Below are 21,269 nucleotides of genomic sequence, written 5' to 3' on the forward strand. Positions count from 1 at the left end.
GGCAAGGAAGCTCTGGATAGAGTGTGTTCTGCATTAGTTTTTGTATAGTTCTTTTAGAGAACATGAAATAATTATTGAGTATTGAACCCAAAATTATGTCAGATATTTAATAAATATTCATCCTGATCAATATGGAAATAGAATTAATCATTATATTCCTGAGGCCTCATCAGCACTCAACTGGTTGAACTAAAAGCAATGAATAAAGGAAAGCACTAAGTCTTTAATGGTAACAATTTCCATGTGTTTATTCATTTATCATATCTTTTTAAAGAATAGATTACTTTAAACATTAATACTGAATCATGTGGCTTATTTCTGGAGTGAGTCTTTGATTTTTGTCTTGATAAGTTGAAGATTGGACAAGAACCCAGAAGAAAAGGAGAGAAATCTTTTCAAATCAGTGGCTGGATTATTCAGATGGACTCTGTCAAGGTTTCTAGCCCAACTGTTTAAAAAAAATAAAAAAATAAGGCAGAAGAAAACTACTCTCTCTTTTTCTTCTTTACGGTCTTACCAAACTTCCAGCAACAAAACAGGCAACATTTAGTGACCAGGAATGCAACAGTTGCCACACAAGCTAGCAGGAAGCCAATCACATCCAAAGAGTGGTGCTGGTACCAGGTGAGGTCATGGAAGGCTGGGCGAAGGTGCTTGGCTCCTTTGTGACGCATGACAAACTCAACCCAGAAGACTGCTCGGTCCAGGGGTTTCACAGGCTGATCATGGTGAATTCTTGATAACTTCATAGCGTTCTCTTTATAGCTAAAATTGAATATATAAATAACAACCTGTAAAGTTTGTTAAGGACATGGTATACCTGAAACAGTTATATATTATAAAAATATATTGCATAATTAATTATATGATAAGTTGTATCATAATTTATATCACCAAGAATATGAAAAGCATATGAGATTTTGTTTCCTCTTGAGATATTTCTAGATATGATGGTCCACTGGCTGGAATCTCTTGGATGCTTTAGAGTCTCAGCAATTATTGGAGGTAGGAGAGAAAATAATTTTCAATTGAAAATAGCATTCTTAAAGTACAGAAATAGGAATGGATTAATAGTATATGTAGCTTGAGAATACAGAATTTTGGTCTAACTTGCTGAGTGTGGTAGTGGGAACATGATAGTGTAGGAAGCAGCATGGAGGGGAAGGTCAATGAAAAAGGAATCCTTTCCTCACCCCTTCACTCTTCCCCAGGTTTGATCTGGAGTGTCAGTATTAATGAGACATCAGCAGTAACAGGAAATGATTTCAGTATGTGATCTTCATGGTCCTGACATTTCGGATGAAAGCAAGAAAGCTTCATGTGATCCTCTAGGCAAGAAATAGGGCCTGAGACTGAATAGATGCTGGCATTTTTGCCTCACGCTAAAGAGGGCTGTGTGTTGAAAAGCTGAAACATTACTCTGACAACAAAGGTCTGAATAGTCAAGGATATGGTTTTCCTAGTGGTCCCATACCATTTTGAGAGTTGAACCATAAAGAAGTCAGATTGCCAAATAACTGATGCCTTCAACTGTGGTTCTGGAGAAGACTCCTGAAAGTCCCTTGGATAGCAAGGAGATCAAACCAGTCAATCTTAAGGGAGATCAACCCTGAATATTCACTGGAAGGACTGATGTTGATGCTGAAACTCCAGTATTTTGGTCATCTGATGAGAATAGACAACTCACTGGGAAAGTCCACAGTGCTGGGAAATATTGAGGGAAGAAAGAGAAGAGGGCATCAGAGGATGAGACAGTTGGATGGCATCACTGAAAATGAGCATGAACTTGGGCAAACTCTGGGAGATGGTGAGGAACAGGGAGGACTGGTGTGCTGCATTTCATGCAAAGAGTAGACACAAACAGTAGACACAAGTCACAAAGAGTAGACACACTGAACACCTGTACTACAACAACAGAGGGCTGTACCTGCAGTGATGAGATGGAAGGATGCCGATACCTAGAATACTAACCCTTCTAACTTCTGTCAAGGAACAGAAGACCACACCAGGGTTTTGGTCGAAGGCTTTGAATGGCTGACTTAGAAGCAAGATTTCCTTGGGTTTGTGAAGGAGGGAGGTTATTCACCCACACCAAAGTGCAATCATCACTGATAAAGAATACAGAACATTAAATAGTAGAAAATCATGGGAAAGCATGCAAAAAGTTTTGAGGGCGGGAACTGTAAACCAGAAAAAAGTAAACAAAGCCCTGTTGCCCCTTAGTTTAAACAACCAAAGCAGGCCTTTTTTAATACACAAGAATTTAAGGAATAAGTACTTCTGAATACATCTCAGGAAAACAAACAATAGCAGCAGAAATTCCAAGACAGATACAGAAAGAAAATATTTATCAGATAAAAAGTCAATAAAATACTCTATTGAAACACAAATTGGTTCATTAAATCCATATAAATATGAAATTAATGCTCAATGATATTGGAAATTGTGGTCATGGGCAAGATGTTTAGGTTGTAAGCTTTGATAGCATTGTACTGATAATATAGCAAAGAAATCTGATAGAACCCACAGCCTGTTTTACAGAGTGAAGTGAGTCACAAGGATAGAAATAAATATCGTTTATTAATATTGTAACCTAGGGAAAAAATTGCATTTATAACCCCATTTGTAAGGTAGGAATAGAAATGCAGCTGTAGAGGACAGGCTTGTGTACACAGCAAGGGATGGGACACAGTTGGACAAATGGAAGAAGTAGCACTAACTTATATATACTATCATGTGTAGAGTAGATAGCCAGTAGAATTTGCCGTATAACACAGAGAGCTCAGCCTAGTACTTTGGGGCTTCCTAGGTGGCTCAGTGCTAAAGAATCTCCCTGCCAATTCAGGAGAGCAGGAGATGCACATTCAATCCCTGGGTCAGTGAGATCCTCTGGAGAAGGAAACGGCAATCCATGCCAGTATTATTCCCTGGAAAGTCCTATCAACAGAGGAGCCTAGCAGGCTGCAGTCCATGGGGTCGAAAAGACTTGAATATACCCAAGAGATTGCCACAAAACACAAAATTGTGGGATGGGGTGGCAGTCGGAGGAAGGCTCAAGAAGGAGGGGATTTTATATATATATATATATATATATATATATATATACATACATATGGGGGATTCACATTATTGTACTGGAGAAGGGGATGGCAAACCACTTCAGCATTTTGCCTTGAGAATCTCATAAATAGTATGAAAAGGCAAAAAGATATGACACCAAAAGATGCACCCTCCATGTCAGTAGGTGTCCAAAATGTTACTGGAGAAGAGCAGAGAAATAGTCCCAGAAGGAATGAAGAGTCTGACCCAAAGCAGAAATGACACCCATTTTTGGATGCCTCTGGTAGTGAAAGTAAAGTCTGTTGCTATAAAGAGCAATATTGCATAGGAACCTGGAATGTTGGGTCCATGAATCAAGACATATTGGAAGTGGTCAAACAGGAGATGGCAAGAGTGAACATCAACATTTTAGGAATCAGTGAACTAAAATGGACCAGAATGTGCGAATTTAGTTCAGATGACCATTGCATCTAATACTATGGGCAAGAATCCCTTAGAAGAAATGGAGTAGCCCTCACAATCAGCAAAAGAATCCAAAATGCAGTACTTGGAAACAATTGCAAAAATGACAGAATGACCTTTATTCATTTCCAAAGCAAACGATTTGATATCACAGCAATCCAAATCTTTGCACCAGCTACTAATGCTGAAGAAACTGAAGTTGAACAGCTCTATGAAAACCTACAAGACTTTCTAGGACTAACACCAAAGAAAGATGTCCTTTTCATCATAGGGGACTAGAATGCAAAAATAGGAAGAAGAAACACCTAGAGTAACAGATAATTTTGGCCTTGGGGTACAAAATGAAGCATGGCAAAGGCTAACAGAGTTTTGTCAAGAACATGCACTGGTCGTAGCAAACACCACCCTCCTCCAACAACACAAGAAATGACTCTATACGTGGTCAATGTGTAGAGATAGTCAATCCCAAAATCGGATTGATTATATTATTTGAAGTTGAGGATGAAGAAACTCTATACAGTCAGCAAAAACAAGACCAGGAGCTGACTGTGATCATTAACTCCTTATTGCCAAATTCAGATTTACATTAAATAAGGAGGGAAAAACAGTAGACCATTCAGATATGACCTAAATCAAATTCCTTACAATTATACAGTGGAAGTGGCAAATGAATTCAAGGGATTAGATCAGATAGACAGAGTGCATGAAGAACTATGGATAGAGGTTTATAACATTGTACAGGAGGCCGTGATCAGAACCAACCCCAAGAAAAATAACTGTAGAAGGGAAAATGGTTGCCTGAGAAAGCCTTACAAATAGCTGAGAAAAGAAGAGAAGCAAAATGCAAAGGAGAAAAGGAAACAAATATCTATCTCAATGCAAAGTTTCAAAGAATAGCAAGGAAAGATAAGATAGCCTTCCTATGTGGTCAATGCAAAGAAATAGAGGAAAGCAATAGAAAGGGAAAGATTTGAGATTTCAAGAAAACTAGAGATACAAAGGAAATATTTCAAGAAAAGATGAGCACAATAAAGGACAGAAATGGTATGGACCTAACAGAAGCAGAAGATATTAAGAAGAGGTGGCAAGAATATAAAGAGTTCAGTTCATTTCAGTTGCTCACTCATGTCTGACTCTTTGCTCATGGACTGCAGCACACCAGGTTCCCTGTAGATCACCAATCTCCAGAGCTTGCTCAAACTCCTGTCCATCAAGTTGGTGATGCCATCGAACCATCTCATCCTCTGTCATCCACTTCTCCTCCCACCTTCCATCTTGCTCAGCATCAGGATCTTTTCCAATTAGTCAGTTCTTTGCATTGGATTGGGGTTTCAACTTCAACATTAGTCCTTCCAATGGATATTCAGGATTTATTTCCTTTAGGATGGACTGGGTGGATCTCCTTGCAGTCCAAGGAGCTGTCAAGAGTCTTCTCCAACACCACAGTTCAAAAGCATCAGTTCTTCAGTGCTCAGCTTTCTTGATGGTCCAGCTCTCACATCCATGACTATTGGCAAAACCATAGCTTTGACGAGATGGACCTTTGTTGGAAAAGTAATGTCTCTGTTTTTTTGATATGTTGTCTAGGTTGGTCATAGCTTTTCTTTGAAGGAACAAGTGTCTTTTAATTTCATGGCTGCAGTCACCGTCTGCAGTGATTTTGGGGAACATACAAAAAAGATCATGACCCAGACAACCACGATGGTGTGGTCACTCACCTAGAGCCAGACATCCTACAGTGTGCAGTCAAAAGGGCCTTAGAAAGCATCACTATGAACAAAGCTAGTGGATGTCATGAAATTCCAACTAAGGTATGTCTAATCCTGGCAATCCTGGTGGGCTACAATCCATGGGGTCACAAAGAGTCAGACATGGCTGAAGGATGAAGCACAGCACAAAAGATGATACTATTGAAGTTTTGCACTTAATATGCCACCAAATTTGGAAAGCTCATCATTGGCCACAGGACTGAAAAAGGTCAGTTTTCATTCCAATCCCAAAGAAAGGCAATGCCAAAGAATGTTCAAACTACCTCACAATTGCACTCATCTCACATGCTAGCAAAGTAATGCTCAAAATTCTCCAAGCTCTGTTTCAACACTACACAAACTAATAACATCCAGATGTTCAAGCTGGATTTAGAAAAGGCAGAGGAACCAGAGATCAACATGCCAACATCCATTGGATCATCGAAAAAGCAAGAGAGTTCCAAATAAATGTCTACTTCTTTATTGACTACACCACAAGCATTTGACCATGTGGATTACAACAAACTGTGGAAGATTCTTCAACACATGGGATATTATATCTGTAGGATATTATATCTGATGGGATATTATACCTCAGACCTGCCTCCTGAGATATCTGTATGCAGGTCAAGAAACAACAGTTAGAACTGGACATGGAATAACACGCAGGTTCCAAATTGGGAAATGAGTACGTCAAGGCTGTATATCGTCATCCTGTTTATTTAACTTTTATTTAGAGTACATCATGGGAGATGTCAGGCTGGATGAAGCACAATCTGGAATCAATATTGCTGGGAGAAATATCAATAAGCTCAGATACAAAGATGACACCACCCTCATGACAGAAAGCAAAGAACTAAAGAGCCTCTTGATGATAGTGAAAGAGGAGAGTGAACAAATTGGCTTAAAACACAGCATTCAGTATACTAAGATCATGGCATCGGACCAATCACTTCATGACAAGTAGATGGGGAAACAGTGGAAACAATGAGAGAGTTTATTTTGGGGGCTCAAAATCACTACAGATGGTGACTGAAGCCATGGTGTTAAAAGACACTTGCTCCTTGGAAGAAAACCTATAACTCACCCAGACAGCATATTAAAAAGCAGAGAAATTACTTTGCTCACAAAAGTCCGTCTAGTCAAAAATATGGTTTTCCCAGTAGTCATGTATGGATGTGAGAGTTGGACTATAAAGAAAGCTGAGTGCCGAAGAATTGATGCCTTTGAACTGTGGTGTTGGAAAAGACTCTTGAGAGTCCCTCAGACGGCAAGGAGATCAAACCAGTCAATCCTAAAGGAAATCAGTACTGAACATTCATTGGACGGACAGATGCTGAAGCTGACTCCTGTTGTAGTCCATGGGGTCACAAGGAGTCGGACATGACTGAGCTACTTAACAGCAACAAAATGCTGTTGCACGATATAAAAGAATATAACATTGTAAATCAGTTACCCCCCAATTGAAAATAAGTTAAACAAAAAAGAGAGACACTGATATGAATTTAAGTGACTTCATAGTGAAAAATCATTCAATATTTAAAAAATTAAAATGTCTAAGAAATAATTTTAATCTCTCATGTCAATGCTCATTTATAGATCTATATAAAATTTCTAGTAAGAATTTATCTGATATATAGAGACATATATTCAACCCTGGCAAATCTTTTAATTAGTTTCTTTTTTCCAAAGATATATTTGATTTATATGAAATATAATTACATAACAAATGTAATCCTTCACTACTGTGCATTTATTTATTTGTTTATGATCACAGCTAACCACCATGCTGTACAAACTTCCCCAGAACTTATTTATTTTATTACTCAAAGCCTGATCCCTATTACTCAAAGCTTGTCTTTCCACTCTCCCAACTCCTAAGCCCTGGAAAACACCACTCTACTCTCTGCTTCTATGAGTTTGAACTTTTAGGTTATACATATAAGTAATCTTAACTAATGTCTGTCATTCACTCTCTGAGTTACTTCCCTCAGCACAATTCCATGTTTTCACAAATGGCAGTATTTCCTTTGTCTTCTTTGCTAAGTAATACTCCTTTATATACCTATACCACATCTTCTCAACCTATCCATTCATTGACAGACACTTAAGTTTTATTCATATTTTGGTTTTTGTGAATAATACAGCAATTAGCACTGGGGTGAAGATATCTCTTCCATATTCTGTTTTCATTTCCTTTGGTTATATATCCAGCAGTGAGATTGCTGGATAATAAGTCATTTTGTTGTTTTTGTTGATATTTTGACAAGCTTCCATACTGTTTTCCAAGTGGCTGGACCAATTTTCATTGGAGTGCACTGCAGTTCTTTTTCTACATCCTCACCAATACCTCTCAGACCTTGTCTTTTGATGATAGCCTTTCTAAAAGTTCTAAGCTGGCTTAAAACTCAACATACAAAAAACTAAGACCGTGCATCTGGTCCCATCACTCCATGGCAAATAGAAGGGGGAAAAGTGAAAGCAGTGATACATTTTATTTTCTGGGCCACAAAATCACTTCAGACAGTGATTGCAGCCATGGAGTTAAAAGACACTTGCTCCTTGGAAGGAACGCTCTGATAAACCTAAAAAGCATATTAAGAAGCAGAGCTAGCGCTGTGCTGACAATGGTCCATATAGTCAAAGCTATGATTTTCTAATAGTCATGTCTGAATATTATTTCATGCTTGTATGCTCAGTTGTTCCTGCTCATTGCAACTTCACAGACTAAAGTAGTCCAGGCTCCTCTGTACATGGGATTCACTAAGCAAGAGTAATGGAGTGGGTTGTCATTTCCTACTCCAGGGGAAGATTTTTCAAGCAAGAATACTAGAGTGGGTTGCCATTGCCTACTCCATGGTGTGATCACTCACCTAGAGCCAGAAATCTTGGAGTGTGAAGTCAAGTGGACCTTAGGAAGCATCACTATGAACAAAGCTAGTGGAGGTGATGAAATTCCAGTTGAGCTATTTCAAAACCCAAAAGATGATGCTGTAAAAGTGCTGCACTCAATATGCCAGCAAATTTGGAAAAGTCGGCAGTTGCCACAGGACTCAAAAAGGTCAGCTTTCATTCCAATCCAAAAGAAAGGCAATGGCAAAGAATGTTCAAACTACTGCACAATTGCACTCATTTTACATGCTAGCAAAGTAATGCTCAAAATTCTCCAAGCTCGGCTGCAGTACTACATGAACAAGAACTTTCAGTTATTTAAACTGGATTTAGAAAAGGCAGAAGAACCAGAGATCAAAATGTCAACATCCATTGGATTCTAGAAAAAGAAAGGAGTTCCAGAAAAACATCTACTTCTGCTTCATTGACTATGCTAAAGCCTGTACTTCATGGATTGCAACAAAGTGTGGAAAATTCTTCAAGAGATGGGAATACCAGACCACCTTGCAGGTCAAGAACTACCTGTGTGCAGGTTAAGAAGCAACAGTAAGAAGCAAACATGGTACATTGGACTGGTTCCAAATTAGGAAAGGAGTACATCATGAGAAATGCCAGGCTGGATGAAGTTAAAGGTGGAATCAAGATTGCCAGGAGAAATATCAAGAGCCTCAGATATGCAGATGACACTGCCCTTATGAAAGAAAGCAAGGAGGAACTAAAGAGCCTCTTGATGAAGGTGAAAGAGAGTGAAAAAGCTGGCTTGAAACTCAACATTGAAAAACACTAAGAATATGGTATCCTGTCCCATCACTTTGTGGCAAATAGATAGGGAAACAATGGAAACAGTGACAGACTTTATTTTCTTGGGTTCCAAAATCACTCTGGAGAGTAACCGCAGTCATGAAATTAAAAGGCTCTTGCTCCTTGGAAGAAAAATTATGACAAACACAGACAACATATTAAAAAGCAGAGACATTACTTTGCTGACAAAGGTCCCTATAGTCAAAGCTATGGTTTTTCCAGCAGTCATGTATAGATACGAGAGTTGGACCATAAGGAAGGCTGAGCATCGAAGAATTGATGCTTTCTAATTCTGGCGCTGGAGAAGTATCTTGAGAGTTCCTTGGACAGCAAGATCAAACCAGCCAATCCTAAAGGAAATCAACCCTGAATTTCATGGAAAGACTGATGCTAAAGCTGAAGCTCCAATACTTTCGCCACCTGATGAGAAGAGCTGACTCACTGCAAAAGAACCTGATGCTGAGTCAGACTCAAGGGAAAAAAAAAATTGGGCAGTGGAGGATGAGATGGTTAGATAGCATCACTGCCTCAATGGACATGTATTTGAGCAAACTCCAGGAGATAGTTGAGGACAGCGTAGCCTGGCATGCTGTAGTCAATGGGGTCACAGAGTCGGCCATAACTTAGTGACTAAATAACATCAACAACAATTCTAATAGGTGTGAGGTGGGATTTTGATTTGCATTTTATGATGCTTAGTAATGTCAAGCCCATTTTCATGTACCTGTTGGCCATTTATACATCTTTTATGGGCAAATATGTATTCAGTAAGCCCATTCATTTTTTTAAAAATTTTGTTATTGAGTAATATGAGTTACTTATATCTTTTGTATGTTAGTTTCTTATCAGATGTGTTATTTTCAAAATGTTCTCCAATTTTGCATGTTGCCTTTCATTTTGTAGGTCATTTCTTTTGCTGTCCAGAAGCTTTTGAGCTTGATATAGACCCACCTTTTGCTTTGCATTGGTTCTTTGTATTGTTGGTGTCATATCCCAAATTTTGTTGCAAATACCCTTGTCGAGAAACTTTTCCTCCTGTTTGATCATAGGAGTTCTATGGTTTTAGGTCTTATGTTTAAATCTTTAGTCCGTTTCTAGTCAACTTTTGTAAGTAATGTAATATACAGCTCCAAATTTCATTCTCCTGCATATAATTATCCAGTTTCCCTAGTACTACTTATTGAAGGGATAACACTTTCCCTATTGATTATTCTTCACTTTTTGAAAACTATTATTCAGCTTTATATATGAGGGTTTGTTTCAGGGCTCTCAATCCTGTCCATTCATCTGTATGTCTATTTTTATGACAATATCATCTGTTTAAAATTACTATAGTTTTGTAGTACAGTTTGAAATAAGAAGTGGGATGCCGCCAATGCCTCCCAATTATTTCTTGGGACTGCTTTGGCTGTTTGAGATCTCTTGAGTCTTCATACAAATTTAGAATTTATTTTTCTATTTCTGTATCCCAGAAGGCCTTAGAAATTGGTCACTCAATCCATTCTCCTTTTTCTACCAAGGAATTCTTTCCAGCTGAGAGTTCTCTCTTGGTGTTGAGTAAGACTGGCTTGAGGATGATTCTGGTAAAATAAAGCTGTCATCATTTTGTTCTTGTGTGATTTATCTCAGGTTTTGTTTTTTTTTTTTTTGGTTGTTGTTCTACTGTGTTGCTTAAACTTCATACATGGACTTTAGAGCATTCCCAGAGATGATTTTGTTCATAGATAGTGTCTAATTGTTATTTTCTGCCAGGGAACAAGGAGGCTAGGGTCTTCTCTGCCTCCATTTGGATCTCTCAATTTTGCTTCATTCTCTTTCTCTAGTTTTAATTTAAAATATACCAATATAAAATATTTTAAATTAACAAATATAACTCTATTTTTATAAATATCTTTCTATTACTTTCTATTTATAAGTTAGCACAAGCAAATAGCAGAAGCTTCTAAACTGTTGATGGTTATAACTACATGAGGAAAGCTGAGTGGTTATGTTTTTATGATTTTGTTATATTTCATAAATTCTTTATAGTGATAATATCTGCAATTTTTAAGAAATAAAAAGTACTATTGTTAATTAAGGAGCTTATATCTTTTTAACAATAGATAATTTTCTTTAAATAAATGTAGTATTTCTTTGATGTTGTAATCTATCACACAGTAGTTGTAGGTGACAAAATAATTTCACGAAATTTAGGAAGTATAAAATAATCTTATTTGATATTAGCTATGCACTGCTAATTATGTAAAAGTTATCAATTTATAATTGTATAAAACTGATTATTCCTTCAAAAAACGAGACTTCTTACAAAAGTATATATTCTCTACTCACAAAGGGTTGTTAATAACTGCTTTCAATGCATTAAGCAGATCTGCACTTGTCATTCTGTGCAAGTCTACTTCAACAGCTGCCCCTTCGGCTTTCATACGAACAACATTATCATGCTGATCACCAAATATAGGAATTCCAACCATAGGGACCCCATGGTAAATAGCTTCATAGATCCCGTTGGTTCCACAGTGAGTGATAAAAGCTCTGGTTTTGGGATGTCCTAAAAATTAAAAAAAAAAAAAAATATTATTCTAAATTGTAAGAGTGTCAGAAACAAAATCATGACACCTACATAAGCCAAATTCTATTAGGTAACATCTTCTATATAATTCTGTGCCATGAGAACACATATAAATTCTTATAGGCTCTGAAGAAAGCAGCAATTAATTACTCTGAGCTAAGTAAAACTTGTGATTCCAGCAATTAGGTCATTCCCCCGACAGCTAAGAAGTTTCCTGCAAAATATATGATGGATAGTACTTGCCATTTGACAAATTATTGCAGGAAGAATATACCAATAAAAACGAAGGGAGGGACTGTAGAAACCAAATATTTTTGAAGATGGGAAAAGGGAGGTGAGATGTGCAGGATTTCAATATGAGAATGTGGGCATAAAATGCTAGAAAGATAGGTTACATCAAGTTCATGATGTACTCTGTTTAAGAAAATAGGATTTGCACTTGACTTTATACTAATATGCAGCCATTTATATTTTACATGAAATACAGGTGAAATGGCTTGCCAGATTTTTTTTTTTTCCTGTAGAGAAGAGAGGTAGGAAAAAATGGATGAAAAACATCAGGAGTGTGTTACAATATTCTATGCAAAAGTTAATGAGAGCCTGATCTAAAAGTACTTTCTCTGACATTGATCCTGAGGAAGGAGAGATTATATCATAAATGCAAGAGTTATAAACTTGATATTTATGTTAGAGTTTGACAAAGATCCTTGACCAGGGTCTAGTCAGGTTCCTCTGAACTCTTCTCAACTAGAATTTGATTTTGTGGCTCCACTATCTCTGCATTACCCAATGTTAGCAAGCATTCTACTAGGTCAGTTGAACTCTGTAGTTTTCCATCCAATGAACTTCCACTATGTTCTTTTGTGAAAAATTCTCCACTTTTCCCTTCTGCATACAGAGTTGTGTCCAGACTCTCTGTCTTATTCTAAAAGTCCACTGCACTACTAACTATACTTATCATGATGGTCTTGAATAAAGTGTGCCTTAGTCTTTAAAAAGTGTCATATCAATGTATGACAAAACCCACTGAAATGTTGTGAAGTAATTAGCCTCCAACTAATAAAAAAATTAAAAAAAAAAGTGTCATGAATAATCCTTTTTAACACAAACTCCTGAAGAAATGTGAAGAACACATTAAAGTTTCTTTTTTCTTATTTTAAATATAAATTTGTAGGATATCTGTTATTGAGTAATCATTCAGATTATACTTCATTCAGCTCTGTTTATCTTTCTTCTCTTTGGTCTTACCAAGAAGATCATTTTGTGGAATCCATTTATATAGCCGGGTATTGGCTCCTAGTGTTTCTGGTTTCTTTCCTGTGTATCTCCACAGAACCTATTAAGATGAATGTCTTTATTAGAAAATTTTTAGAATCACATCCTGTCAGAAGTCAACCTGTGATTAATCAGATTTGATGCCTCCAGGTAATACACAAGCAAACTGAGTCCCCAAGTGACTAGGTAATGAGTGTTTAAAAACCATTAACACTACAACCGTGTTTTCAAAGGCTTGCAGTAATCCTAATCAATAGCCTTTCATCTTCAGGTTAATTCTAACTTAACCTGATGAAGAAAAATAATGAAGATGTAGATGAAGAAAAACGACAATCTGCATCTGAAAGAACTACATACTGGTGTTAGTAGGGCACTCTGGTAAAGGGGATTTTTGAGACAAAGATTTCAGAGGCAAAGGGGATGGATGTTTATTTACCTCTTTTGAACTTATTTTTTTACATACTTACCAGTAACATAGACTCATAAAGTAAAATATTCATAATTATATTTATCATTTGAAAATATTGTAAGTCTAGAGTTTGGTGACATTAAAACATTTACAACGTTGTGTAACCATCAGCTATATGGCATGGCATCCAGTCACACAGTCGTGTCCGACTCTTTGTGACCCCATGGACTGCAGCCTGCCAGGCTCCTCTGTCCATGGGGAGTCTCCAGGTAAGATTACTAGAGTGGGTTGCCATGCCTTCCTCCAGGGGATCTTCCTGACCCATTGGATAGGACCCAGGTCTCCCACATTGCACGTAGATTATTTACCAACTAAGCCACCAGGGAAGTCCAATCAGCTCTACATTTACCTCAAATATTTTCATCATCTATAACATCAACTCTGTATCACTAAATAACTCCCTATAGCTCTCATTCCTTATCCCCTGATAATGTCTGCCCTACTTGCCATCTTTATAAAATTGGATTATGCTAGGTAACAGGTGGGCTTCCCTTGTAGCTTCATTGGTAAAAGAATCTGCCTGCAGTGCAGGAGACCCGGGTTCAATCCCTGGGTTGGGAAGATCCCCTGGAGAAGGAAATGACAACCCTTGTATCCTTGTATCTCAGTATCCTTGCCTAGGAAATCTCATGGACAGAGGAGCCTGGTAGGCTACAGACCATGGGGTCACAAAGAGTCAGGCACGACTGAGCGATTAACACACACACATACAGGTAACAGGTACAAGTGGAATCATACATTATTTGTATACATAAATCATATAGTATTTGTGTTCTTCGGATTTAGCATTATTTTATTTCAGGGTTCACACTTGTTTCAACATACCATAACTTCCTTTCTTTTTAAGGTTGAATAATATTTCTTTTTATACACATATGTATACATATATATATATAGGTAAATAAATTGCAAAGCACAAATAGAGGAACAGGTGTAGAGAACAGATGTATGGATACCAAGGGGGAAGGCAGATGGGATGAAATGGGAAATCGGGATCGACATATATACACAACTGATACTATGTTTAAAGTAGGTAACTAATAAGAACCTGATGTAAAGTATAGAGAACTCTACTCAACGCTCTGGGGTGATCTATATGTGAAGGAAATCCACCAAAAAGCGATATATGTATACATATAGCTGATTCACTTTGCTGTATAGTAGAAACTAATACAACATTATAAAGTAACTGTACTAAAACAGAACTAAAAATAAATAAAAACTATTAACCCTCCAAAAAATAAAAAAACAAAGCAAATTCTTTATCCATCATTTTTCTGACCTGTGGCTCTGACTTGTTCAGTTGCTCAGTTGTGTCCGACTCTTTGCAACCACATGGATTGCATCATACCATGCTTTCTGTCCTTCACCATATCCCAGAGCTTGCTAAAACTAATATGCATTCTCTGTTTCCCCCGTCTCATCCTGCCTTCAATCTTTTCCAACATCAGGGTCTTTTCTAATGAGTCAGCTCTTCACATCAGATGGCCAAGATATTGGAATGTCAGCTTCAGTATCATCCTTACAATGAATATTCAGCACTGATTTCCTTTAGGATTGACTGGTTTGATCTCCTTGCAGTCCAAGGGACTCTTAAGCATCTTCTCCAACACCACAGTTCCAAAGCATCAGTTCTTCAATGCTCAGCTTTCTTTATGGTCCAACTCTGACATCCATACATGACCCCTGGAAACACCATAGTTTTGACTATAGGGACCTTTGTTGGCAAAGTAATGTCTCTTCTTTTTAATATGCTGTCTTTGTTTGTTATAGCTTTTCCTCCAAGAAGCAGGAATCTTTTAATTTCATGGCTGTGGTCAATATCAGCAGTGATTTTGGAGCCCAAGAAAATAAGGTCTGTCACTGTTTCCATTTTTTCCCAGTCTGTTTGCCATGAAGCAATGGGACTGGATGCCATGACCATAGTTTTTTGAATGTTGAGTTTTAAGCCAGCTTTTTCACTATCCTCTTTCACCTTCATCAAGAGGCTCTTTAGTTCCTCTTTGCCCTCTGCCATAAAGGTGTTGTCATCTGTATATCTGAGGTTATTGATAATTCTCCCAGTAGTCTTGATTTCAGCTTGTGCTTCTTCCAGCCCAGGTTTTCACATGATGTACTCTGTGTATAATTTAAATAAGCAGGGTGACAATATATAGCCTTGACGTACTTCTTTCCCAATTTTGAATCAGTCAATTGGTCCAGGCCTGGTTCTAACAGTTGCCTCTTGACTTGCATACAGGTTTCACAGGAGGCAGATAAAATGGTCTGGTATTCCCATCTCTTGAAGAGTTTTCCAAGTTTGTTGTAATCCACACAAAGCTTTTAGCATAGTCGATAAAGCAGAAGTAGATGTTTTTCTGGAATTATTTTGCTTTTTCTAGGGTCCAATGGATGTTGTCACTTTGATCTCTGGTTCCTCTTCCTTTTCTAAATCCAGCTTGAACATCTGGAAGTTCTTGGTTTATATACTGTTTAAGCCTATCTTGGAGATTTTGAGCATGACCTTGCTATCATGTGAAATGAGTGCAATTGTGTGGTAGCTTCTTTGGCATTGCTTTTCTTTGGGATTGGAATGAAAACTGACCTTTTCCATTCTTGTGTCCAGTGATGAGTTTACCACATTTGCTGGCATATTGAGTGCAGCACTTTAACAGCATCATATTTTAGGATTAAAAATAGGTCAGCTGGAATTCCATCACCTGCACTAGCTTTGTTCATTGTGATGTTTCTTAAGGGTCACTTGACTTCATGCTCCAAGATGTCTGGCTCTAGATGAGTGATCACAACGTCATGATTATCTGAGTCATTAAGTTATTATGCCTATTAATGTACAAATATGTGTTTTAATCACTGATTTCAATTCCTTTCAATATATAGCCAAGACAGAATGTCTAGTTCATATGATCCTATGTTTAACTTTCCAAGAAACCATAAAAATGTTTTTCACAGCAGATGCAGCATTTTAACTCCTAGTAGCAGTCCACCAATTCTTATTTCTCTACATTCTCACCAACATGTTATTTTCCTTTTTTCCCCTTCTTTCTCTGATAATAGATATCCTATTGAAGTGTTAATTTTACATGCTTTTGATTTTCATTTCTATAATGATGAATCTTGAGCTTCTTTTCATATGTTTTTTGACCATTTGTATATTCTGTGAAGAAATCTATTCAAGTACTTTTCCATTTTTCAATTAGGTTTTGTTGTTGTTGTTCTTGTTGAGCTGTAGCAGTTTTTTTATGTATTGTGCACATTAATTCCTTACCAGATACATAATTTGAAAAGATTTTCTCACAATCTGTACGTTTTATCTCACTTTCTTGATAGTATGTTTTGATGCACAAGGGTCTTCATTTGAAGAAGTCTAATTTATATATATTCTTTCTGCTTTTGCATTTGTTGTCTTACCTATGAAATAAATCATAGCAAAATCCACTGTGATGAAGTATTCTCTCAGGATTTTCTTGTAAAAATGTTATATTTTTACTTCAAAATTTAAGTCCCTGATAGATTTTGAGTTGATTTTTTGTATGTGTTATAAGGTGAGAGTCCAATTTTCTTCCTTTGTATGTGGGCATCAATGTCTTTTCTGCTAGTCTTCTGGTTTTTCTCATTAATAGTTGCTCTATAAATTTTTGCTCTTTTGGTATGCCAGAGGGAAGAAGTGAATTTAGCATCTTCCTACTCTGCTATTTTGGCTACACTTCTGTCCTAGTTTCCTGTAATCCTTTTTATATGTATGACACCATTAGTAATCTCTGTAGGTTCATTTCTGACTTTATTTGCATCTATTTTTTTTTTCTTTTTGCCAGTTTAGCTAATATTTTGATAATATTTCAATCAACTAGCTTTTGGGTTTACTGATTTTCTATTTTTTTATCTTCTTTTAATCTTTGCTCTAATCTTCATTATTTGTTTCCTTCTACAAGCTCTGGGTGTAGTTTGCCTTCATTTTATATTTCTTTAAGGTATAATACTAGATTATTGATTTTAGATCTTTCTTCATTTTAAACGTAGGCACAGACAGGTATAAAGTTCCCTCTGATCCCTTCTTCCTCTGAGTCTCTTGCTTTAATCTCTTGTGTTTTCATTTATTTAAAACCTATTTTTAATTTTTCTTAGAACTTATTCTTTGATGTATTTCTTGTTAACATCAAAGCATACAAAAACTCTGCTCTGTAATATCTCCATTCAACTCTTTCTGTAATTGATGTCATAAATTGCATATTTAATCAATGTTCTTAATTGCATAAATTGTAATTGCTTTATGTATTTTATTTTAATTGAGAAAATAAAATAAATTGGAGTTACAACCAAATTTAGAATGAGATCAGCTTTTAAAATTACTTTTGATCTTACCTTTACTGAAGCCATTTATTTCTCCATGTGGTTTGCTTTAATATCTAGCAGCTTTTCATTTCATCCCAAAAGAGTCCCTTTTGTATTGTTTTTATAGGCCAAGTCTAATGGTAATGATGTACCTCAGCTTTTGTTTTTCTGTTAACGTCTTAATTTCTACCTCATCTTTGAAGGAAATTTTGTCTGACGAAATTGTCAATTAACTTTTTTTTTTTCTTTCAGCACTTAGAATTTATCAATCTACTGCCTTCTGGCTTTCAGAATTTCTGATGAGAAATTTGCTGATCATCTTAGTGAAGATATCTTTTATGTGATGAATTACTTCTGTCTAGCTCCTTTCAGTCTTCAGTGTTCTTGCCTGGAGAATCCCAGGGAAGGCGGAGCCTGGTGGGCTGCCGTCTAAGGGGTTGCACAGAGTCGGACCCGACTGAAGTGACTTAGCAGCAGCAGCAGCTCCTTTCAGTAATTTTTCATTGTCTTTGGCTTTCAACAGCTTGAGTTTAATATGTCTTTCTATAGATCTTTTTGATTTTATCCTATTTCAAGTTCTCTAAGCTTCTTAAACTTGCATATTCATGAAGTATCTCATTAAATCTGGAATATTTCATGCCATTATTTCTTTAATATCCTTTCTGTCCATTTCTCTTTTTTGAGAAGTCCTACAGTCTCTATGATTATTCAAAAGGTAGTGTCCCACAAGTGCCTTAGGGTTCATTTTTCTACATTTATTTTTTCTTTCTGTTCCTCCAATTTGGTAGTTTTGATGATCCTTTCTTCAAGTTTGCTCATACTTCTGCATAGTCATGTCTGATCTGGAACCCATGATGTGAATTTTTCATTTCAGTTATTGTAATTTTTTAGCTCCAGATTTTTTTTTTTTTTTGGTTCTTTAATTTTCCCCCTTTATCAGTAGTTTACTTACTTCCTACTTCATTTTATTCTCTTTATTGTTTTCTTCTTGCCTGGAGAATCCCTATGGACAGAGGATCCTGATGGGCTACAGTCCATGGGTTCGCAAAGAGTTGGACATGACTGAGTGACTAAGCATACAAAAGGCAAACATACAGTAAAGACAGGATAACATCCACACACAAATATGATGTCAAAACCAGCAATGGTGACAAGTGGAGATTACAGATATTGGAAATGTATTTTTGAAATTAAAAGATGAGCAACTTAAAACAACCATATATAGATAGATAGATAGATAGATAGATGCTGTATCAAAACCTTATGGGAAATGCAAAGCAAAATCTACAATAGATACACATGTAAAAAAGAAAAAGCAATCCAAGCACAACACAAAAGACAGTCATTCAACCACAATAGAAGAGGGGGGAAAAAAGAAGGGAAGAAAAAGACCTATGGAAACAAACTCCAAACAATTAAGAAAATGGCAACAGGAACATACACATCGATAATTACCTTAAATATAAATAGATTAAAAGCTCTAACCAAAAGACATAAACTGATAATTGATAAAGAAAACCACATTCATATATATGCTGTCTACAAGAAACTTACTTTAGACCTAGGGACACATACTGACTGAAAGTGAGGAGATGGAAAAAGATATTCCATGCAAACGGAAAGTGAAAGAAAGTTGAAGTAGTGGTACTTGTATCACACAAAATAGACTTTACTTCAAGGACTGTTACAATAGAAAATAAAGGGCACTGCATAATAATCAATGGATAAGTGTAAGAAGAAGTAATAGTAGTTGTAAATGTATATGCACCCAACATAGGAGACAAGTGCTAACAGCTTTTTTTTTTTGTTGCTAACAGCTTTTTATAAAAAGAGAATTCAACAGTAATACAATAATAGTGGGGCACTTACACTAATGGGCAGATCATCCAGACAGAAAATCAATAAGGAAACACAAGTGTTAAATAATACATTAGATCAAATAGACTTCATTGATATTTATAGGACATTCCATCTGAAAGCAGCAGAATACAGTTTCTCCTCAAGTGGACACAGAACATTCTCCAAGATAAATCACATCTTGGGTCACAAAGCAAGTTTTAGTAAATTTAAGATAATTGAAATTGTATCAAGCATCTATGAGATTAGAAATCAGCTGGGGAGGGGGGGTAATGTAAGAAAACACAAACATATGGAGGCTAAACAGTATGTTACTAAACAAACAGTGGGTCACTGATGGAATTTTTAAAAATCTAAGGATTAATGACAGCAAATGTACAATATCACAAACATATAGGACACAGTAAAAACAGTTCTAAGAAGGGAAGTTTTAGGAATACAATCTTACCTCAAAAAATAAGAAAAATCTCAAGTAAATATCCTAACCTTAACCTGAAGTAACTAGAGAAAGAAGAATAAACAAAACCAAAGTTAGCAGAATGAAGTCATAATGATCAAAACAGTAATAAATGAAACAGAGACAAAGAAAAAGCAAAGTTCAATGAAACTAATATCTGGTTCTTTGAGAAAATAAGCAAAATTAGCAAAACTTTAGCCAAACTCATCAAACGAAAAAGGGAGAAGGCTCAAATCAATAAAATGAGAAATGAGAAAGAAGTTACAATGCACAATACAGAAATACAAAAGAAACTAAGAGAGTACTAAAAGCAACTGTTCATCAATAAAAGACAATTGCATGACATGGAAGAAATGGACAAAGTCTTAGAAATGTACAATCTCCCAAGACTGAATCAGGAAAAAAAATAGAAAATATAAACAAACCAATCACAAGTACTGAAATTGAAACTGTGATTAAAAATCCTCCAACAAACAAAAGTCCAGAACCTGGTGACTTCACAGGCAAATTCTATCAAAATTTAAAAATTAACATCTATCTTTCTGAAACTCTTCCGAAAATTGCAGAGAAAAGAATATTCTGAAACTCATTATATGAGACGACCATCACCCTGATACCAAAATCAGACAAAGATATCACAAAAAAAGAATATTACAGGCCAATATCACTGATAAACATAGATGCCAAAATCTTCAACAAAACACCAGCAATCTGAACCCAACAATACATAAAAAGGACTGTACACTACAATAAAGTGGGATTTATTCCAGAGATGCAAGGATTGTCCAATATACACAAATCAATCGATATGATACACGACATTAGCAAAGTGAAAGTCTTTCAGTCGTGTCTGACTCTTTGTGACTCCATTGACTCTACAGTTCATGGAATTCTCCAGGACAGAATTCTGGAGTGGTTAGGCTTTCCCTTATCCAGGGGATCTTCCCAACCCAGGGATAGAACCCAGGTTTCCTGCATTGCAACTGGATTCTTTACTAGCTGAGCCACAAAGGAAGCCCAAGAATACTGGAGTGGGTAGCCTATCCCTTCTCCAGCGGATCTTCCCGACCTAGTACTTGAATTGGGGTCTCCTGCATTGCAGTTGGTTTCTTTACCAACTGAGCCATCAGGGAAATACATTAACAAACACAGTAGTAAAGCCATATGATCATCTCAATTGATCCAGGAAAATCTTTTGCCAAAATTCAACATACATTTATGATTAAAAAAAAAAAAAAACTCTGTAGAAAGTGTGCCTAGAGGAAAGTTATCTCAACAAAATAAAGGCCATATATGACTAACTTGTAGCAAACATTATTCTCAATGATGAAAAACAAAGCATTTCTTCTA

General features: G+C 36.4%; 1 protein-coding gene across 2 annotated transcripts in view; it reads right to left on the minus strand.

Annotated features, from left to right (window-relative positions):
* Positions 1 to 222: 222 nt before the first annotated feature.
* Positions 223 to 21,269, minus strand: part of LOC122428258 (UDP-glucuronosyltransferase 2C1-like) — a 32,526-nt gene continuing 11,479 nt past the window's right edge. The window contains exons 4-6 of one of the 2 annotated variants that reach the window (XM_043448161.1): positions 12,781 to 12,868; positions 11,292 to 11,511; positions 223 to 765 (exon numbers count right to left, since the gene is read on the minus strand). In XM_043448161.1, coding sequence (XP_043304096.1) covers positions 486 to 765; positions 11,292 to 11,511; positions 12,781 to 12,868 — 588 coding nt within the window. In that variant the 3' untranslated portion in view covers positions 223 to 485. Of the gene's footprint in view, positions 766 to 11,268; positions 11,512 to 12,780; positions 12,869 to 21,269 lie in introns of both variants that reach the window. The other variant, XM_043448162.1, reaches the window with a different exon arrangement.

Source organism: Cervus canadensis, chromosome 26 (genome assembly GCF_019320065.1).
Source record: "Cervus canadensis isolate Bull #8, Minnesota chromosome 26, ASM1932006v1, whole genome shotgun sequence".
Classification (NCBI taxonomy): domain Eukaryota; kingdom Metazoa; phylum Chordata; class Mammalia; order Artiodactyla; family Cervidae; genus Cervus; species Cervus canadensis.